Below are 17,297 nucleotides of genomic sequence, written 5' to 3' on the forward strand. Positions count from 1 at the left end.
CAATGTGTGTCTGTGTGTGTGTGGAGGGGGGGGGGGGGAAGTGGTTATGGGATGGTGCCACACACATGGAAATTTTAAATGTTACATAGTAGGTGAGGTTGAAAAAAGACACAAGTCCATCAAGTCCAACCTATGTGTGTGATTATATGTCAGTATTACATTGTATATCCCTGTATGTTGCGGTCATTCAGGTGCTTATCTAATAGTTTCTTGGAACTATCGATGCTCCCCGCTGAGACCACCACCTGTGGAAGGGAATTCCACATCCTTACCGCTCTTACAGTAAAGAACTCTCTAAGTATTTTAAGGTTAAACCTCTTTTCTTCTAATTTTAATGATTGGCCACGAGTCTTGTTAAACTCCCTTCTGCGAAAAAGTTTTATCCCTATTGTGGGGTCACCAGTACGGTATTTGTATATTGAAATCATATCCCCTCTCAAGCGTCTCTTCTCTGGAGAGAATAAGTTCAATGCTCGTAACCTGCTAGGGGTTACCTTACACTTGTCTTTTCAGTTGAAATAGTTAGAAAATTGCTCTGTTTGTGCCTAAAGTAAAGTATTGTGTCACGAAGGGTTGCATCCAAACGAAGCCCAGACAACACAATCCAATGTAATGTTTTTATCTTGCACTGCAGTGCACTGGAACGCATTATGCAGAAATGCTATATGCCCTATTTTTTTTTTCAGGGCACGTCAATGCATCATGTAAACTGAATCCATAGGACAGGGGTGTCCAAACTACGGCCCTCCAGCTGTTGCAGAACTACACATCCCATGAGGCATTGTAAAACTCTGACATTCAAACCTTTTTTCAAGAGATGCTAGAGAGTGATCAGGAATCTTCAAAGCACGGCTCTCCAGCTATTGTGAAACTACACATCCCATGGGGCATTGTATAACGCTAACATTCACAGACATGACTAGGCATGATGGGAATTGTAGTTCCTGAACAACTGGAGGGCCGTAGTTTGGACACCCCTGCCATAGGACATAAGGTGGTTTTCCTTGCTCTAGTGTGGGAACGCAACCTGAAGCTGATGGACTCATTGGGCCATTAGCTGTGTGTCTTCAGTATCACTTTCCAAAATCTGCATCATTTATTTTGGATGTCCATTAGTTATAAGTTTGGGCTGTTTAGGAAAACCAGAAATTTAGTTTGATATTCTTCTGATTGCTCAGTGCTGTTTTTGTTTTCATGGATGTAACTTCCTGAACTTATGCAAGATGGAGAGGAACATCTGAAAACTTTGACAAGCTTTCTTTGTTAAAGTATTACTAGGCTTGTAAATGAGTGTTTACTAGACAATGTTAAAAGTTAACCAGCCGTATAACTTCAAGGCGGGCAAGCAAATCTACAAAGTTAATTTGCTACAAGAACGGAACTATAAATTGGTGTAAAGGGAAATAATAACGCTGCCAATAATTTTCTTCTAAAGATTTTACTTCACCAAAGGCCATTCTCTTGCCGAAGAAGTTGGATGCATGCTCTCTTGGTTTCACTGCATCAATATGCTTCTTAATATGCTTTGTTATGGTTCTTGTGCTATGGGGTCATGAATTAGCGATAGGTGTTTGCGTTAGTAGAAAGAGTCCACACGCCACATTGGGTTGGCTGCCTTTTTTTCACTAGGAGATCGTGGTTGGGAATCTAGTGTGTGTGTATGTTTGTATATATGCATGTGTTAATATATATATATATATATATATATATATATATATATATATATATATATTTTATTTGTGATATCACTTGTGTTTTCTTTATTTAGCGCTGCATTTTTTTTGTTTTTTAATTTTTTCGCAATTGGATCATGGTTGATGCTGGCTGCTATATTTTTGACCTACTAGTAGTGCAACTATTTATTGTTTTATATATATATATATATATATATATATATATATATATATATATATATATATATATATATATATATATATATATATATTATATCATACATTTAAAGTATATGTAGAGCCAAAGGTTATTTTTTGTTTTGGACAGAGGGTGAAATGGTAAGTACTTGAAATCTGTTCACTGTATGGGGCTTGTTGAGGTTTCACTTCATTTAACTTTCCTGGAGGTACTTAAGTGGCAAGGGGAAATCTCTACATACTGATGGAAAACCCATGTTAGATATCTATCTCCAGAACAGGTATCCTTGGAAGATTCCCTCTTGTATTCCTGTTCTGATGACAACTGTAAAATAACAGATTTACCATCACTCTGTCTCAGTGGTCATCAAGACAAATAGAGAGGGTAAATCTCCCCATGGCAGACAGACATAAATACAAACTTAAGAGGGGTTCAAACTCTTCCCCACACAAAAAATAAAATAGACATATTTGTCTGTCAAAACATCTTAACTCTTAAGACCATGTGTCCTTCCTCTCTACTAGCAGTAGACTTTTGGCCTAGACTGTCCTTAGCATCTCCAGTCCGAACCCTCTCCTTTAGACTAGATCAGAACAGTTTCTCTTCCTAATGAGCTTCTAAATTGGTACATACCGTATATCTCCTAATATGTTATTTTCCCTTTTAATATAAATGTAAATTTCGATTAAGAATGCTGACTCTTCAAGAGCATCCTTAGTCAAATATTAAGTAAAATGTTTGTATTTTCAGATAACGAAGCTGCATCGGTTGAGGGAGCCTCACAAGGCAGTAAGTATAGCTAGAATGTTTTACGTTTGTATATGACCTCTCTTTAGTTCCAGGGAGCCAGCTGGTCTAATGTGGGTGCAAAGCAAGCAATTGTACTGTGACCTATAGTAGTCTGCTACATGTCTGTTCTATGCTCATTTCTGACTGCTTTCTTTAAAGCCCAATTCCAACCAAGATTTTTTTATTTTATTTTTTGTGATTTACAATTTTTCATCACTTTCTCTCCTGACTCACTGTGTGACAGGATTTTGTTTTGCGACTGGAAGTATGGGGAATTTTTCCTCCTGAGTTCACAGACAGCATTTCATTCCTGGCAGAGTTTCTAACCCCTTTGCTAAGAAAAAAAAACATTTATTGCTGTCTTTATTTGCTGGAAATATTACCTCTTAGCCCTTGTACACACGGTCGGAGATTCCGACGGAATGTTTCCTATCAGACCATTTTGTCGGATATTCCGACTGTGTGTGGTCTGCATCGGACTGTTTCCGTCGGAATATCTGACGGACCAACTTTTCCAACTTGCCGGTAAAATTTTCCGACAAAATGCTCCGATCGGACATACTCCGATCATGTGTAGCCTACTCCGACGGACAAAATGCCACGCATGCTCAGATCAAATTCCTAGACCAAAGCTATTGGCTACTAGCCTGAACGTAGTCCCATCGTAACGAAATAACGTCATCACGTTATGTACAATCGGATTTTCCGACAACTGAGTCCGACCGTGTGCATACAACATCACTTCCGGACCTCTTCCGGAATTAATCCGTCGGAATTAATCTGACTGATTTGGTTGCCGGAATCTCCGACCGTGTGTACGGGGGCTTAGAGAATAATCCTAACAGGGACATAAGAAGGAAAAAGCTTGATTCCCCCCCCCCCCATGCTTTTCAAAAAGACTATGTTCTTTTATAAGTTTATCTTTAAATAATATAAGCAAGTACTTTAATTGATGGCCTTATATATATATAACTACTTGTGATTGGTTGCTATGATTTTGGACACAGATTCGCTAGTGAAATACACAGGCAATGTACTTTTTACATTTTAATGTTGTTGTAGTAGTGCCTTTTTGGGAACAGTTATATGTGCTGTTATTTGCTTTTATTCTCTTCCTGTCAAGTTGCTGTAAGCCCCCATAGAAGCTGTCATATCTCTTTCCTGAGCTTAGGGTTGATCACTAATGCCCTGGGCTGCTAAATGGAGGGCAAAACCATTTACAAAGATTTTAGTTTTGCTTCATGTAATCCTGAACACCATTGCTTTATGACTGTTTTATGAATGTGAGCTTTAGCAGGAAATAGGACTGCGTCTATGGGGGCCCTATGATCGCCTGAAACTTCTGGATGCATGAATACAAGTAAAATAATAAACAAATCCAGGTATTCCCAGAGGCCTAATTTTGTTCTGTTATAACGCATTAAGAGCGGGGATTCTGATTATTACAAAGCTACATATATATGAGACCAATAAAGAAAAAGAACATCAAATCAGAAAAAAATTATCCCTAGGGGGCAGCATCCCAACCAAGACATGTAAACAAATAGACCCAAAAAAATATTTACAAAAAATGTGAGGGGTGTACTCACTATTACGAGATACACTATCTTACCAAAAGTATTGGGACACCTGCCTTTACATGCACATGAACTTTAACCACTGCAGCTCTGGAAGGTTTTACCCACCTCCTGACCAGGCCATTAGTCGCTTTAACTGACAAGTGCGACGTTGTACCCAAATAAAATTTATGTCACATGGGCGGCACAGTGGTGTAGTGGTTAGCACTCTCACCTAGCAGTAAGAAGGGTCGCTGGTTCAAATCCCAACCACGACACTGCCTGCCTGGAGTTTGCATGTTCTCCCTGTGCCTGCGTGGGTTTCCTCCGGGTACTCCGGTTTCCTCCCACAATCCAAAGACATGCAGGTAGGCTAATTGGCTTCTGTCCAAAATTGGTCCTAGTATATGAATGGGGACCTTGGATTGAGGGTAGGGACCGATGTGAGTGTGCAATGTACAGGGACAATTGTAGACACTCATGTTGAACTGGATGGACTGGTGTCTTTATTCAATCTTACTAACTATGAAACTATGTCCTTTTTTGTCCCACAAATAGAGCTTTCTTTTGGTGGTATTTGATCACCTCTGCAGTTTTTATTTTTTGCGCTATAAACAAAAAAAAGAGCAATAATTTAGAAAAAACCTTTTTGCTTTAATACATATCCAAAAAAAATACATAAAAAAACCCACGTTTATTCATCAGTTTAGGCTAATAATTCTACATATTTTTGGTAAAAAAAAATTGCAATAAGCGTATATTATATTGATTGGTTTGCGCAAAAGTTATAGCATCTCAAAAATAGGGGGTAAATATACGTACTTTCATTTTTTTATGTTTTTACTAGTAATGGCGGCGATCTGCGATTTAGTTGAAATGCGACATTGTGGCTAACAAATCTGACCCTATGTGCCGTTTTTTGGGGACCAGTGACATTATTACATTGATCAGTGCTATAAAAATGCACTGATCAATGTATAATGTTGGCCCACCCTTTGAAGCTATAACAGCTTCAACTCTTCTGGGAAGGCTGACCACAAGGTTTAGGAGTGTGTCTATGGGAATGTTTGACCATTCTTCCAGAAGCGCATTTGTGAGGTCAGGCACTGATGTTGGACGAAAAGGCCTGACTCGCAGTCTGCACTCTAATTTGTCCCAATGCAGCTCTTTTGGGTTGAGATGAGAACTCAGCAAGGTCCATAAAGACATGTATGAGCGAGTTTGGGGTGGAGGAACTTGACTGACCTACAGAGTCCTGACCTCAACCCAATAAAACAGCTTTGGGATGAATTAGAGCACAGACTGCAAGCCAGACCTTCTCGTCCACATCAGTGCCTGACCTCACAAACGCGCTTCTGGAAGAATCGTCATCCATTCCCATAGACACACTCCTAAACCTTGTGGACAGCCTTGTCAGAAGAGTTGAAGCTGTTATAGTTGCAAAGGGTGGGCCAACTCAACATTGAACCCTACAGACTAAGACTGGGATGTCATTAAAATTCCTGTGCGTGTAAAGGCAGCAGTGTCAATTGATATCTATGAGTATGTGTTGAACTCTACCGGGGAAGCATTTTTAAAGTCCCTTTTTTTAGTTTGTTCGTTTTATGGATTCAGAATTTTAAAAAATGCCTTTTGGTGAATGGTTCCCTACATTATTCTGCATTGCCATGTGGTGTTTACAAAATGTTTGTTTTATCAAAGATCAGAATTAGAATTTACTAGATCAACAATCTAGTACAAAATTATATGTTAATAAGGGACAAATTTAGGAAGCAGTGAATATGACATTGTCCAAACATTCTGCTGCATGCTTTTAAATGACTGTGATTCACCACCAGTAAGTATTTGGTGAAAGGCACACTCACTGCTTTATAAATATGTACCCAAGTGTTAGAAAATATGATCTACATATTCCTCTTTAAAGTGACCCTATCTGTTTTTATCAAACTTTTCAAGTGTAACCCAAAATTGTATAAGTCCGTGTACACGCAAGCGGACTTTCCGGCAGACTAGTTCCAACGGACTTTCCGAACGAACGGACTTGGCCACACATAAACGGACTAAGTCCCTTCGAATCTGTTCGTTTTGAACATGATGACGTAAGACGGGACTAAAAAAGGAAGTTCAATAGCCAGTAGCCAATAGCTTCCCTTGCATCGTATTTGGTCAGTCGGACCAGCACACAGATGAACGCTTTTCTGATAGGTATTGAGTTTGTCAGACAGATTTGAAACATCTTCTATTTCTAGGTCCGTCAGATTTTTTTTTTTTAATGAAAAACAATCAGATTAGCCCACACACGATCGGATTGTCCGGACTGATTCCATTGCACCTAGTCTGCCGGAAAGTCCAGTCGTGTGTACGCGGCATTAAAGTTTAGGCCCCCCCTGTCAAATGACAAACTAGGAGGGAAACCCCCCCCCCCCCAAAAAAAAGCCCAGCTTAACCACATTATTTTGACGCACATATATGTAATCAGCGATTGCACCACTTTATATATTGTTGCGATTGTTGGAGTGAGAGCAATAATTCTAGGACCATCATTTATGGGTTACTGTAAATTGAGCTGTAAAAAGGCATTTAATACCCTGCTTATTTATCATTTATTTATAAATTTTGGGTACCATAATTTTTTGCCATTTTGCGGATGCAGAAAGTTTCCCAAGGCTTGACACATTTGCCATCTATTCTATTGTTTTATTTTATCGTGAAGATTAATATTTGACAAAAAGTTGCACAAATTTTGTTCAACATAAAATATTTTGATTACTATATTTTTATTCTGAAAAGCCTCCACAGTTTATGTCATTTTTATAGCCAAAAATTTAGATTTTTTTTTTCATGTGCACATTTTTTTTTTTATTTACTGTACTTGTGGACTAGTTATTTTTATTATTATTATTTTAATTTATTTGAATGGAAAACTAACAAGGTCCAGTCAGCTGTCAGCTTGTACCATAGTTTTTTGTAAACTAGTTCATTCTCTCTTCATGTCAGATTGTATCTGTTTGCCCTTGATGTATGGGCACACAGATACACTGGCAGATCTGCTGGAGACCTGCATGGCACCGGTTAGGGATGAGCTCAGGAGTGTTCACATGCTCCACGTGCATAGCCCGCAAGTAAGTCAGCGCAGCTCTGCGCTAATTACAGGCAGTGAGGCATATCCCCGATGTGCAGCTGTAGAGATCGGGCAATGTCTCACTGCCTGTGATTAGCTCAGCGCTGCGCAGACTTCCTGGTGGGCTCTGGACGTGTTGCATGCGAACACACCTGAGCTCATCCCTAGCACCAGTGCAATCTTTTTACAGGTTCCAAAAAACAAAATTAAAAAAATGAATAAATGCACTTTTTTCTTAAAACATTTTTTAGATAAATTTTGACTTGATATACAAGCGATGTCTTGATATACACATAGCGTCACATCACAACTGAGTATAAAAGAGAAGAGAGACGCCTCTAAGTGTAGCAATATGGTTACATTTAATGAAGGTACAACATTTAGCAACTCACCATCCCTTCCTCACTGCGCTCCACGAGCTCTTCAATCCTTCGCTCTACTGCAGGGCAGTCTTCCCGGTCAGGATTGCAGATTCACTCCGGTGAGAGCCGGCGGTGTGGGGGACGGTCTATGTGGACCGCTTTACCCCGGATGCCTGCATACTTAGATGTGCCTGTTTTAATCATCAGCCATGTGAGTTGCTAAATGTTGTACCTTTATTAAATGTAACCATATTTCTACACTTGTACACACGGTGGGACGCTCCAATGAAAAATGTCCGATCGGACCCTGTTGTCGGATAATCCGACCGTGTGTGGGCTTCATCTGACTTTTTACGTCGGAATGTCCGACCAACAAAGTTTGAGAGCTGGATATAAAATTTTCCGACAACATGATCCGATTGGACTTTGTCCGATTGTTTGTAGAGAATTCCGATTGGACAAAGTGCCACGCATGCTCAGATAAAATTCCTAGACCAAAGCTATTGGCTACTAGCCTGAACGTAGTCCCGTCGTAACTAAAAAACTTCATCACATTCTGAACGATCGGATTTTTCGACAGCTTTATCCGATCGTGTGTATGCAACACCAGTTTCGGAAAAAATCCGACGGATTTTGTTGTCGGAACGTCCGACCGTGTGTACAAGGGCTTAGAGGCGCCTCTCTTCTCTTTTATACTCTGTAGCTCCTGCTGGATTTTGCTTCTAATCCCCTTTGTGGAGGCAGCCATTTTTAAATGGACATTTTATGGTTACACAACATTGCTATGATCTTTTTATATGGACTATAAACTGAAGGACTTAAAAATAAATGGTTGTGGAATGAATCATCGGAGTTTCCATTATTTCTTATGGGGAAATTCGCTTTTATATACAAGTGCTTTGGATTACAAGCATGTTTCCAGAACGTACTCTCGCAATCCAAGGTTTTACTGTATGTCTAAACTTATGAACAAGTTGTTTATTCATTAGTAATTAGATGTAGTGTCTGCATTCCTTTTTTCAGGATAAGTCCGTTTGCAAATATCGAAAAAGACCTGTTAATCCTGTTAGAAATCTAGTGTCCTTGTAGCATCCTGTGAATGAACTGAAATCACAAGCTGTGTTCTCTGCCTTTTCAGCTACCTTCTGTAAACTCCCCCTATGTTATGAAGTTGAGGAGAGGGGGAGGTGTTTGTTGTATAGACCAGGGGAGCAGACTATGGTGACAACACGTTTTCTCTATAGATGCAGTACAGTAAGTGTTGTCATCATCCTTGGGCAGGAAGTATGTTACTGGCAGGATCACCAGGTGAAATTAAGGGGAAAAAAAACACATCATGTACTATGTTACATTGTTTAGTTTAATTGACTTGTTAGGCCTTCAAGTGGAACTTTAGTCAAACCATGTTTTATTTCCAATAGAGTGGAAAATAGGTAGAACTTCTGATTTTAATATTTGACTCTGTCCCCACTGGGGAGACTTCCTCTCTGACCTGGTGGTTATTGTCACCAAAACAAAAAGTAAGAAAGGTAACAAAATTAACACTGTACAGCCCTCCCTAATCTCTAAATAGCTTGGCAGAAGGCTAGTTAAAGCTCCAAAAGCCTCTTGTTTCCTGTCCTGTCCTCCTGCTTTTTAATCTTTTGAAAGCTCCACTTTTTAGGCCCCTCCTACAATCCTGGCATTTTTTGTGCATCTGGGAGGTACGGGTACAGCGACCAGCCCCACTGTCTACAGCCAATCAAAGTCTGCGGCAGACTGAAGTACGATGTTCCTGGGCGGGAGTGAACGCTGCATTGAGTGGTATATGTATTCAGGGGCAAATACCCAAATTTCGGAATACCGGTATTCTACATGCTACAGCATCCAGTCTTGTCATGCTACAGCATATTTTATCATGCCGTAGACTTGTTGCAGGATCAAAGTAATAATGTAGGCAGCTGGGCTGGACTCTGTACCCATGCCTCCCGGGGGGGTATGGAGCAGACAAGGCCAAAAGCCCTGTGTGCAAATGGGCCTTACAAAAAGCAGCAGTAAACTGAGTTTTGCCCAAGGGCTTAGCGACCTTTATACCATAATGGTTGCGTTTTGCCTTTAGAAACATTATTTTGATCCTGCAGCATTTTAGGTGATACAGTATTCAGGGTTAGCCTGATGAGCCTACAATCTTTTTCCTACCAGAGATCTACGTTTAGCTAGTAATTTGTGAAGTAAACCCGGCATCCCCAATCCATGTGTAAAAGTAGCTTTATTGAAAGACCAACATAAAATCACTGCAATGCGTTTTGAATTTTGCTTTCTTTCTCTAGTAGTATTGGAAGAAAGCAGTGTGTAAAACAGTTGCAGGTAAATAGAAAAGCTTTGGTTATGGCAAAGAATCTATTCTGTGCCAAGTCTAAAAACTAAGATAAGCGTTGTGGTTGGTGTTCCACTTTAATCTATTCAGATGAAAAGTATATTAGCTCAGCATGTCTCTAGCAGAAATGTTCAATTATGAAGCTTGCTTTGGTAAAGCTTGTCTCAAAGCAATATGTAACTGTTTAGGTAAGTGGACTGTGAATACAATTCAAAGTCTTGGTTGGACTTTATTTTAGGACACAATTTAAATGTGATAGTTGGTTAGCTCTGTTTGTTTTTATGTAGTGGCATTTGGAATAATTTCCTAAAAATGTTGTTTTTTTTTTTGTCATTTTTATAGGTCTTGGTTTATGAAAATGTTCACAAATTTTAAACTATTTTACTACTTGTACAGAAGTGTTGTTTAGTTATTTATTACTTATTAGTACTTCATACTTAATTAGTGGTTGATATCTAGTTATACAGAAAGGAATTTCATGCTCTGATTTTGAGCTACCCATTCATTGATGGTAGTTGTAAAAACCCAATTTCAGTTTTGTGGAAGTTGTGTCGGGCAGCTAGAGATCTGAACCACTGAGCTCTGTGTGAGAACAGTGGTCCAGATCTTCAGAGTACTGCTTGACACAGGGCAGTTTAAAATAGTAGTAAAGCACTTACACATAATAAAAAAGCTGAATCATTCTTTAAGTTTTTTGCTGTCTGGTTGCATAACAATAATAAAAACCATGACTTCAAACATGAAAGTTGGGCTTTAAACCTAAGGCCTGGTTCACACTGGTGCGACATCCGCTCCAACTTTAAGAGCACATGTCGTGCCCCATTAAGTGCAATGGAACCATTCTAGGAGCACTTGAGTCTCTCCGACTTAGAAAAAGGTTCCTGCACTACTTTTGGTCCAACTTCGGCACAAATGGCATTGACTTCTGTTAAAGAAGCCGCATGCAAGTTCTACCAAAGTCACGCAGGTATGTTGGCTTCAAAGTCACAGCAGTGTGAAACGGGCCTAAGTTATGAAGTCCTGTCTTCTATGTTGTATCATATTGCATATAATTTGGCTGGTCTTTAAAACCATATGCCACCATAACATCTATCACTCATCCACACCTTCCTGGACCAGTTTACTTCTAAATGGCAAAATAATAAGCCTAAATATGTTCCTGGTCAGGCAAAACTGCTACTCCAATTCATCTGGTGCTGGTCACATAGTCAGACATGAACACATTGGTTACACAACTTCAGTCAAAGGGGAGTGTTCAAACAGATTTGGGTGCCTGTTCTTTACACTTCACCAGCTTATGCGACTCTTAACCTAGCATTTACTTGATTACAGGCCAGGCAATACAAGTATTAAAGCTGATCTTTTATGACTTGTTATATAGTAGTATGTAATAGTCAAAACTAGTTGTGGTTCACTTGCATCTTAGGCAAGATAACGGAGAAGGTTTTGCACTGAATAATAAATGAATGATTAATTCGAGAGCCTGTTTATAAAGCACACATACAATAAATCTTGGGTCTAAGAGGCGCCCTAATCAAGCTGGGCGGGAAGCTTTGTAGCACAGAATTACCGCTGACTCCAATTCGAACCCTGGAGAAATGCCAAAAAGAGACCCTGACCCAAGAAACCTGAGATCACCTTAAAATTGTTAGAGACAAATTAAACACACTCCCTAGAGAAAAAGTAAAAGCACAATTATTTCAATGTTAAAGAGAATTCTAAGATTTCAGCAAAAAGCAAGCAGAATGCTAGCTGGAACCCTTAGGACCACTAAAACCAAAAATTATGCATCTCCTATTAAATGAGGAAGTGGGAACTTTGTCAGGAGAGTTAGTACCACTCTATGCACCAACCAGCTGCAGCAGCTTTCAGCTTCTCATAGAGTTTTACAGGCCGGTGGCAGCGAGGCTGGACAGCTCACCTTAGCTTTCTGCCCTCAATAAAACACTGAGATCTCATTCTTTAGTGCTAAATGCCCAGCATGCATGAGGCCTAACTCAGCGTGTAGACCTACAACCCCTCAAAAATAACTGACAAGCTGGCACGCCCAAACTCGCTAATAAGTCCATACAACCCCAAGAACAACCCACCACGACAAAGGAAACCAGGCAAAGCACCATGCCCAGCTGGCTTTATACTGACAACATAAAAACTTTCAAGAGACTTTAGCTGGTAGATTCACAGGGGCTTATTTACTAAAGGCAACTGCACTTTGCACTACAAGTGCACTTGGAAGTGCAGTCACTGTAGATTTGAGGGGGATATGTAAGGAAAATAAACAGCATTCTTGCTTGCACCTGATTGAATGATAAAATCAACTGAGCTTCCCCTCATTTCAGATCTTTCCCTCAGATCTAAAGTGACTGCACTTCGAAGTGCACTTGCAGTGTACTTGTATTGCAGAGTAGTTTTGCCTTTAGTAAATCAACCCCATAGTCTTAACATTTCTATTCTTCTGGACAATACCATCCAAACTGACATCTTAAAAGGCACATATAGCAGTCCTATCCACAAATACTGTATGTCCAAACTACAGCCCAGTCTCTTTTTTGAACTTGACCTGAAAATATTCACCAGAATGCTAGCTGCTCACCTGCAGCATCACATCCCTTGCCCCATACATACCAAGAATCAGGCTTTGTACCATAAAAAAAATGCAAGCCTGCTATCCATTATGCTCAAGAAAAGGAAATCACACCTGTTCATCTGTCCACCAATACTTAAAAAGCATATGATAGGGTCAAGTGGGAATTCATACATGCCACACTAGCTCTAGACTTGGTGATAGCATGCATGCACTATATCTGTTAGACCCCCCGTTCCCAGTAAGCTCCCCTCAGGATTTCTCAAAGACTTCCGAACCTATTTTCTTAAATTATGCATGACGGGAAAAAGGCTAGAATTAACAAGACTATACTGGCTCTCACAAAACTCAGAAGAGGATTTGCGTTTCCAGACTCCATAAAATACCAAGAAAGCTATCAATCTGTTCAGACTTTGGACCGGTGCACTCAAAAAAGATAGAAAAGGATAAAAAAAATGGTACTTCTTCACAACAACATTGTTTAGTCTACCCTGGATGGAAAACAACTTCTCCAGCTCACAACTGATCCAACACCCACCCATTCAAAGACCCCACTGTAAAAATAGGATTATTTTCAAGATGACTGTCGTATCCCTATGGCTCCAATTTAAAGTGGTAGTATGGTCATTTTTTTAACTTTTACCTACAGGAAAGCCTATAATAAGGCTTACCTGTAGGTAAAAAAAATATCTCCTAAACCTGTACGGTTTAGGAGATATTCCCCTCGGTATGCGCCGCTGACTGCAGCGGCGCATGCGCACAAGGGGGTTCTCTCCGTGAAAATCCGGCAGCGCTCGTGCGGCCGGACTGAAATCTCCCGCGCGCATGCGCGGGAGTGACGATATCGCGGCTCCGGCCACTCACAGCGCCGGAGCCGCGATACCCGGAAGAGACGCCGAGGGAGCATGTCGGCTCCCTCGGCGTGGATCGGGCCAGATGTCGGGGCCTCGTTCTAAGGTAAGTATTTCATAATGAGCTAGTATGCGGTGCATACTAGCTCATTATGCCTTTTGCTTTGCAGGTTTAAAAAAAAAAAATAAACATTGCGGGTTTACTACCGCTTTAAGGGTCTCCGCATTTTCCTCAGCTCTTGACAGCGTTTCATTTTTCACTCTGATCAAAAAAAGCACCTTGAGATCAGTTCACTTTTCATACCAAGGCAAACTGTTGAACAGCGCCAAACTTTTGACCACTTATATTACTGACCTTGAATTCATGAGACATCTACAGCTTGGCTCCTATCTCAGATCTCGACAAACTTCAAAAAACCTACCCAAGGACTCCATTTGCAGTACTATGGGGGTGATTTACTAAGAAGAATGCGCTGCGCCAGTTCATACATTAATTGGTGCGCCGGAAAAGTCATTAACCGAACGTGCGAACCGCCGCACTTCGAACCTCAAATAACGATAATAAATACCTGCGTATGCAAACTGCAACTATCGCTAGGGTAACTGCGGTTTTCTCATTGATAATAGTGGACGCCCAATACAATTGGTTAATTTAATCTCATTGAATGTGTCTTGTTAGGAAATGAATAGGTGTACTCAGTTAATTAACCCTTTTGATGCTAATCTCATTCCTATCACTTCTAATAAATCTTTGAAATTTTTTTACCCTTTTTTTACCCAAATCTTTCAATACATTACAAAGAACAGAGAAGTGTTTCTAAACCCAATACATGTATAGTTTCAGATCTTGATCTTTAAAGGTGACCATACACTGCAATCAGTTAGATCTTACATAAATTAGATTTAGTGCAAGAGCCTGATTGATGTCCTATAATTTGAATTAATTGTTCAAGTGTGTCTTCTTATTACCTATTTTGCCTAAATATCAAGTTGGACAGAGATTGGCCAAATAGATTGCATAGTGCAAGACCATCTTAAAGTGCCAAATTTGGAATGTAGATGTGCCATGACCCACTTGTATTTTCCAAACGATATTTCTTGGGCATTATACGGCACATGAGAAACCACCTTTTTTCAAGAGATGCTAGAGAGTGATCAGGAATCTTCAAAGCACGGCTCTCCAGCTGTTGTGAAACTACACATCCCATGGGGCATTGTATAACGCTGACATTCACAGACATGACTAGGCATGATGGGAATTGTAGTTCCTGAACAACTGGAGGACCGTAGTTTGAAGACCCCTGGGCTAGACCATTATTATGCCTCCAGAATTGGGAGTGTGGAATCTACCCAACTTCTTTCTGCTGCTGGACACAAGAACCTACATATACAGATATATATTTGGGCTGCACAGTGGTGTAGTGGTTAACACTTTCACCTAGCAGCAAAAAGAGTTGCTGGTTGGAATCCTGCTCAAGACACCACCTGCTTGGAGTTTGCACGTTCTCCCTGTGCCTGCATGGGTTTCCTACAGGTACTCCGGTTTCCTCCCACACATGATCCACACAAACACCACCCCATGTAAAAAAAGAAAAAAAAAATGATCTTAAATTTGTAAATAAGGATCATCTCTTCCTCAGAGAACAGTGAGTGGGGCATGGTAGTGGGAAGAAATTAGCAGCAGTACAAGCAACTTCCTGTATGGGTGCTTTTAAGGGCAAGGGCTTTATATAACATAGGTTTGCATGCTAATGAGGCAATTGGAACAAGTGTAAAGTCCATGAAACACACAAAATGCAAGTTCACCCAGTGTAGAGACAGAACTTCAAAGTGGGTACGCCTGTTTAAGGATGTGCTTAAACTACTAACCCAAAAAACACTCTCTGACCATGCCCAGAAAAATCCAAGTGCTGTTCACACACAAAAAAAAAATTAAAGTCCCTGAGCATGCCCAGGCCAACCCAAATGCAGCTAGCACAAAATAACCACCCCCTGTCCAAAATGAACCACATCATTCAGCATGCTACAAAATTACAGATGGGACAACCCCCCCCCCCCCCCCTTGCTAGTTCCCACTTGGCTGGCTTATCTTCTAGTTATTGGCCTTAAAATGGGTGTGGGGGCCTAGGTCCCACCCTGAGGGACATATATCAATGTCACCAATTTGGACAACCCCAAAAACAAAACATGAAGTGCCTTTAAAAATCCATAATTGCTTAAAAGATAGTAACTTGGGCGGGTAGGGGCTTACTCTGCCTGTAAAGTGGTGCATGTGTAACATATATCCAAAATGCTTTTTCAAATATTTACGGCTTTGGAGAAAACTTGCAAATCTACATTGCAGATGCAGGATTTTAACAAAAAATAGCTTGCCCCCCCAATACATACAAGGCCATTTGGGTCTGTTAAGGCTCAGATGAGAACCCCCACATGAAAAATAACACCCCAAACTAAAAAAATATTGTGCTCCTCTCACACACTAACAAACCCCTAGCTAAATACACAGCAAGACAATCCATGAAAGGGGGGTGGATGCTTGGGGGCAGAAGGGGCTTGGGCACCCTAAAAGCCAATCACATTGTTCTTATATTCAGGGGGAAAAGGGCCTCTTCCACACAACCCTAGGCTGGTGTTTTGGGGGGCTGCAGTTTAAAGCTCCTTTAAACTAGTGGGTACAAGGTGCTTTGGCAGCCAGCTATGTTGAGTGCATGTGGTCCTGTATGGTCCAGGAGGGGGTTTAGAGTTCGTTCTTCTCACCCCTTTCCTAGCTGGCCCTGTTGTATGCTCTGAAAAAGGAGGTGGTTTAGATTGGTGAAGGCAGCTCACAGCCTTTTGAGAATGGAGTAGCGTTCCCCTTTAAAAGCAAAAGCTAGCCCATGGAAATCCAAGGGGTTAGAGGAGGGAGACAAGAGCATTGTAGAATGGAGTATAAATAAAGGAAACCTATGACTTCTCTAAAATCAGATCCTATATTTAGGTCTGTCATATGTGTACAATTTACAAACAACTCATAATGTATGTTCTCAAGCCAAGAGAGCTGTTGAGGGATGGCGGTATCTCAATGCGTTTTGTGATGTTGCTTTATCAGGAGAGAGGTTATTCTAACAAAAAACAAAAGCATTCTGATGGGATATTTAGTTTTTTGTTAAAATAACCCCTCTCCTCACAAAGGAAAAGTTATGTATTTATACTCTATCCTACACTGTTTATGCTTACTATACTCGCCTTGGGAGGGCATCAACAAGACCCTGTGTTCTTGCTGAGAAAACAAAATTTGAAGTCAAAATTTTCACAGTCCCGGAAAAATTGCATTACTTTTTTTTAACTGACAAACCCTCGCTGTGGATACAGCTTTACTAATGAGTTGTTACAAAATCCTGCGGAAACTACATCAACTATACCTGCAGCTAACCCCACAATTTTGGCAGTACCGAGAGGCTGAGGAACAATTCTCCAGATTTTCTGGGACTGTAGTAAACTGCAGGGTTTTTGGAACACCATTAAGGCTACTATCAAAACTCTTACATATTCAGAAAAAAGACACACGTCTGTCCATTCCAACAAATAGAAAAGCACACATGCAAATAGAAGACCTCCATGTACACAATCCTAAACCCACAGGTGGTCCAGAGGAAGTCAAGAAAACCCCAATAAAGCATGATCCAGCTTGATCCAGCGGTGGAAACAAATTCCTTCCTGATTCCCCAGGCAGCAATCTGATATTCCCTGAATCAACTACCCCTGGTGCTAATATCTATAAATAAAAGTATGCCCTTAAAGGGACTAACTGTACATCAAGTTCACTA

The 17,297-nt window shown here is 40.4% G+C and overlaps 1 protein-coding gene across 6 annotated transcripts in view; it reads left to right on the plus strand.

The window, feature by feature from the left end:
• LOC143974349 (zinc finger protein 618-like) overlaps positions 1 to 17,297 on the plus strand; it is a 236,860-nt gene that overhangs the window by 133,618 nt on the left and 85,945 nt on the right. For all 6 annotated transcript variants that reach the window (XM_077475667.1, XM_077475627.1, XM_077475636.1 and 3 more), the window contains one exon: positions 2,623 to 2,661. In XM_077475667.1, the coding sequence (XP_077331793.1) occupies positions 2,623 to 2,661 (39 nt within the window). The remainder of the gene's footprint in view (positions 1 to 2,622; positions 2,662 to 17,297) is intronic.

The sequence above is a fragment of the Lithobates pipiens genome, unplaced genomic scaffold (assembly GCF_037356315.1).
Source record: "Lithobates pipiens isolate NorthernLeopardFrog02 unplaced genomic scaffold, aLitPip1_a1.2 Scaffold_1, whole genome shotgun sequence".
In the NCBI taxonomy this organism is placed as follows: Eukaryota; Metazoa; Chordata; class Amphibia; order Anura; family Ranidae; genus Lithobates; species Lithobates pipiens.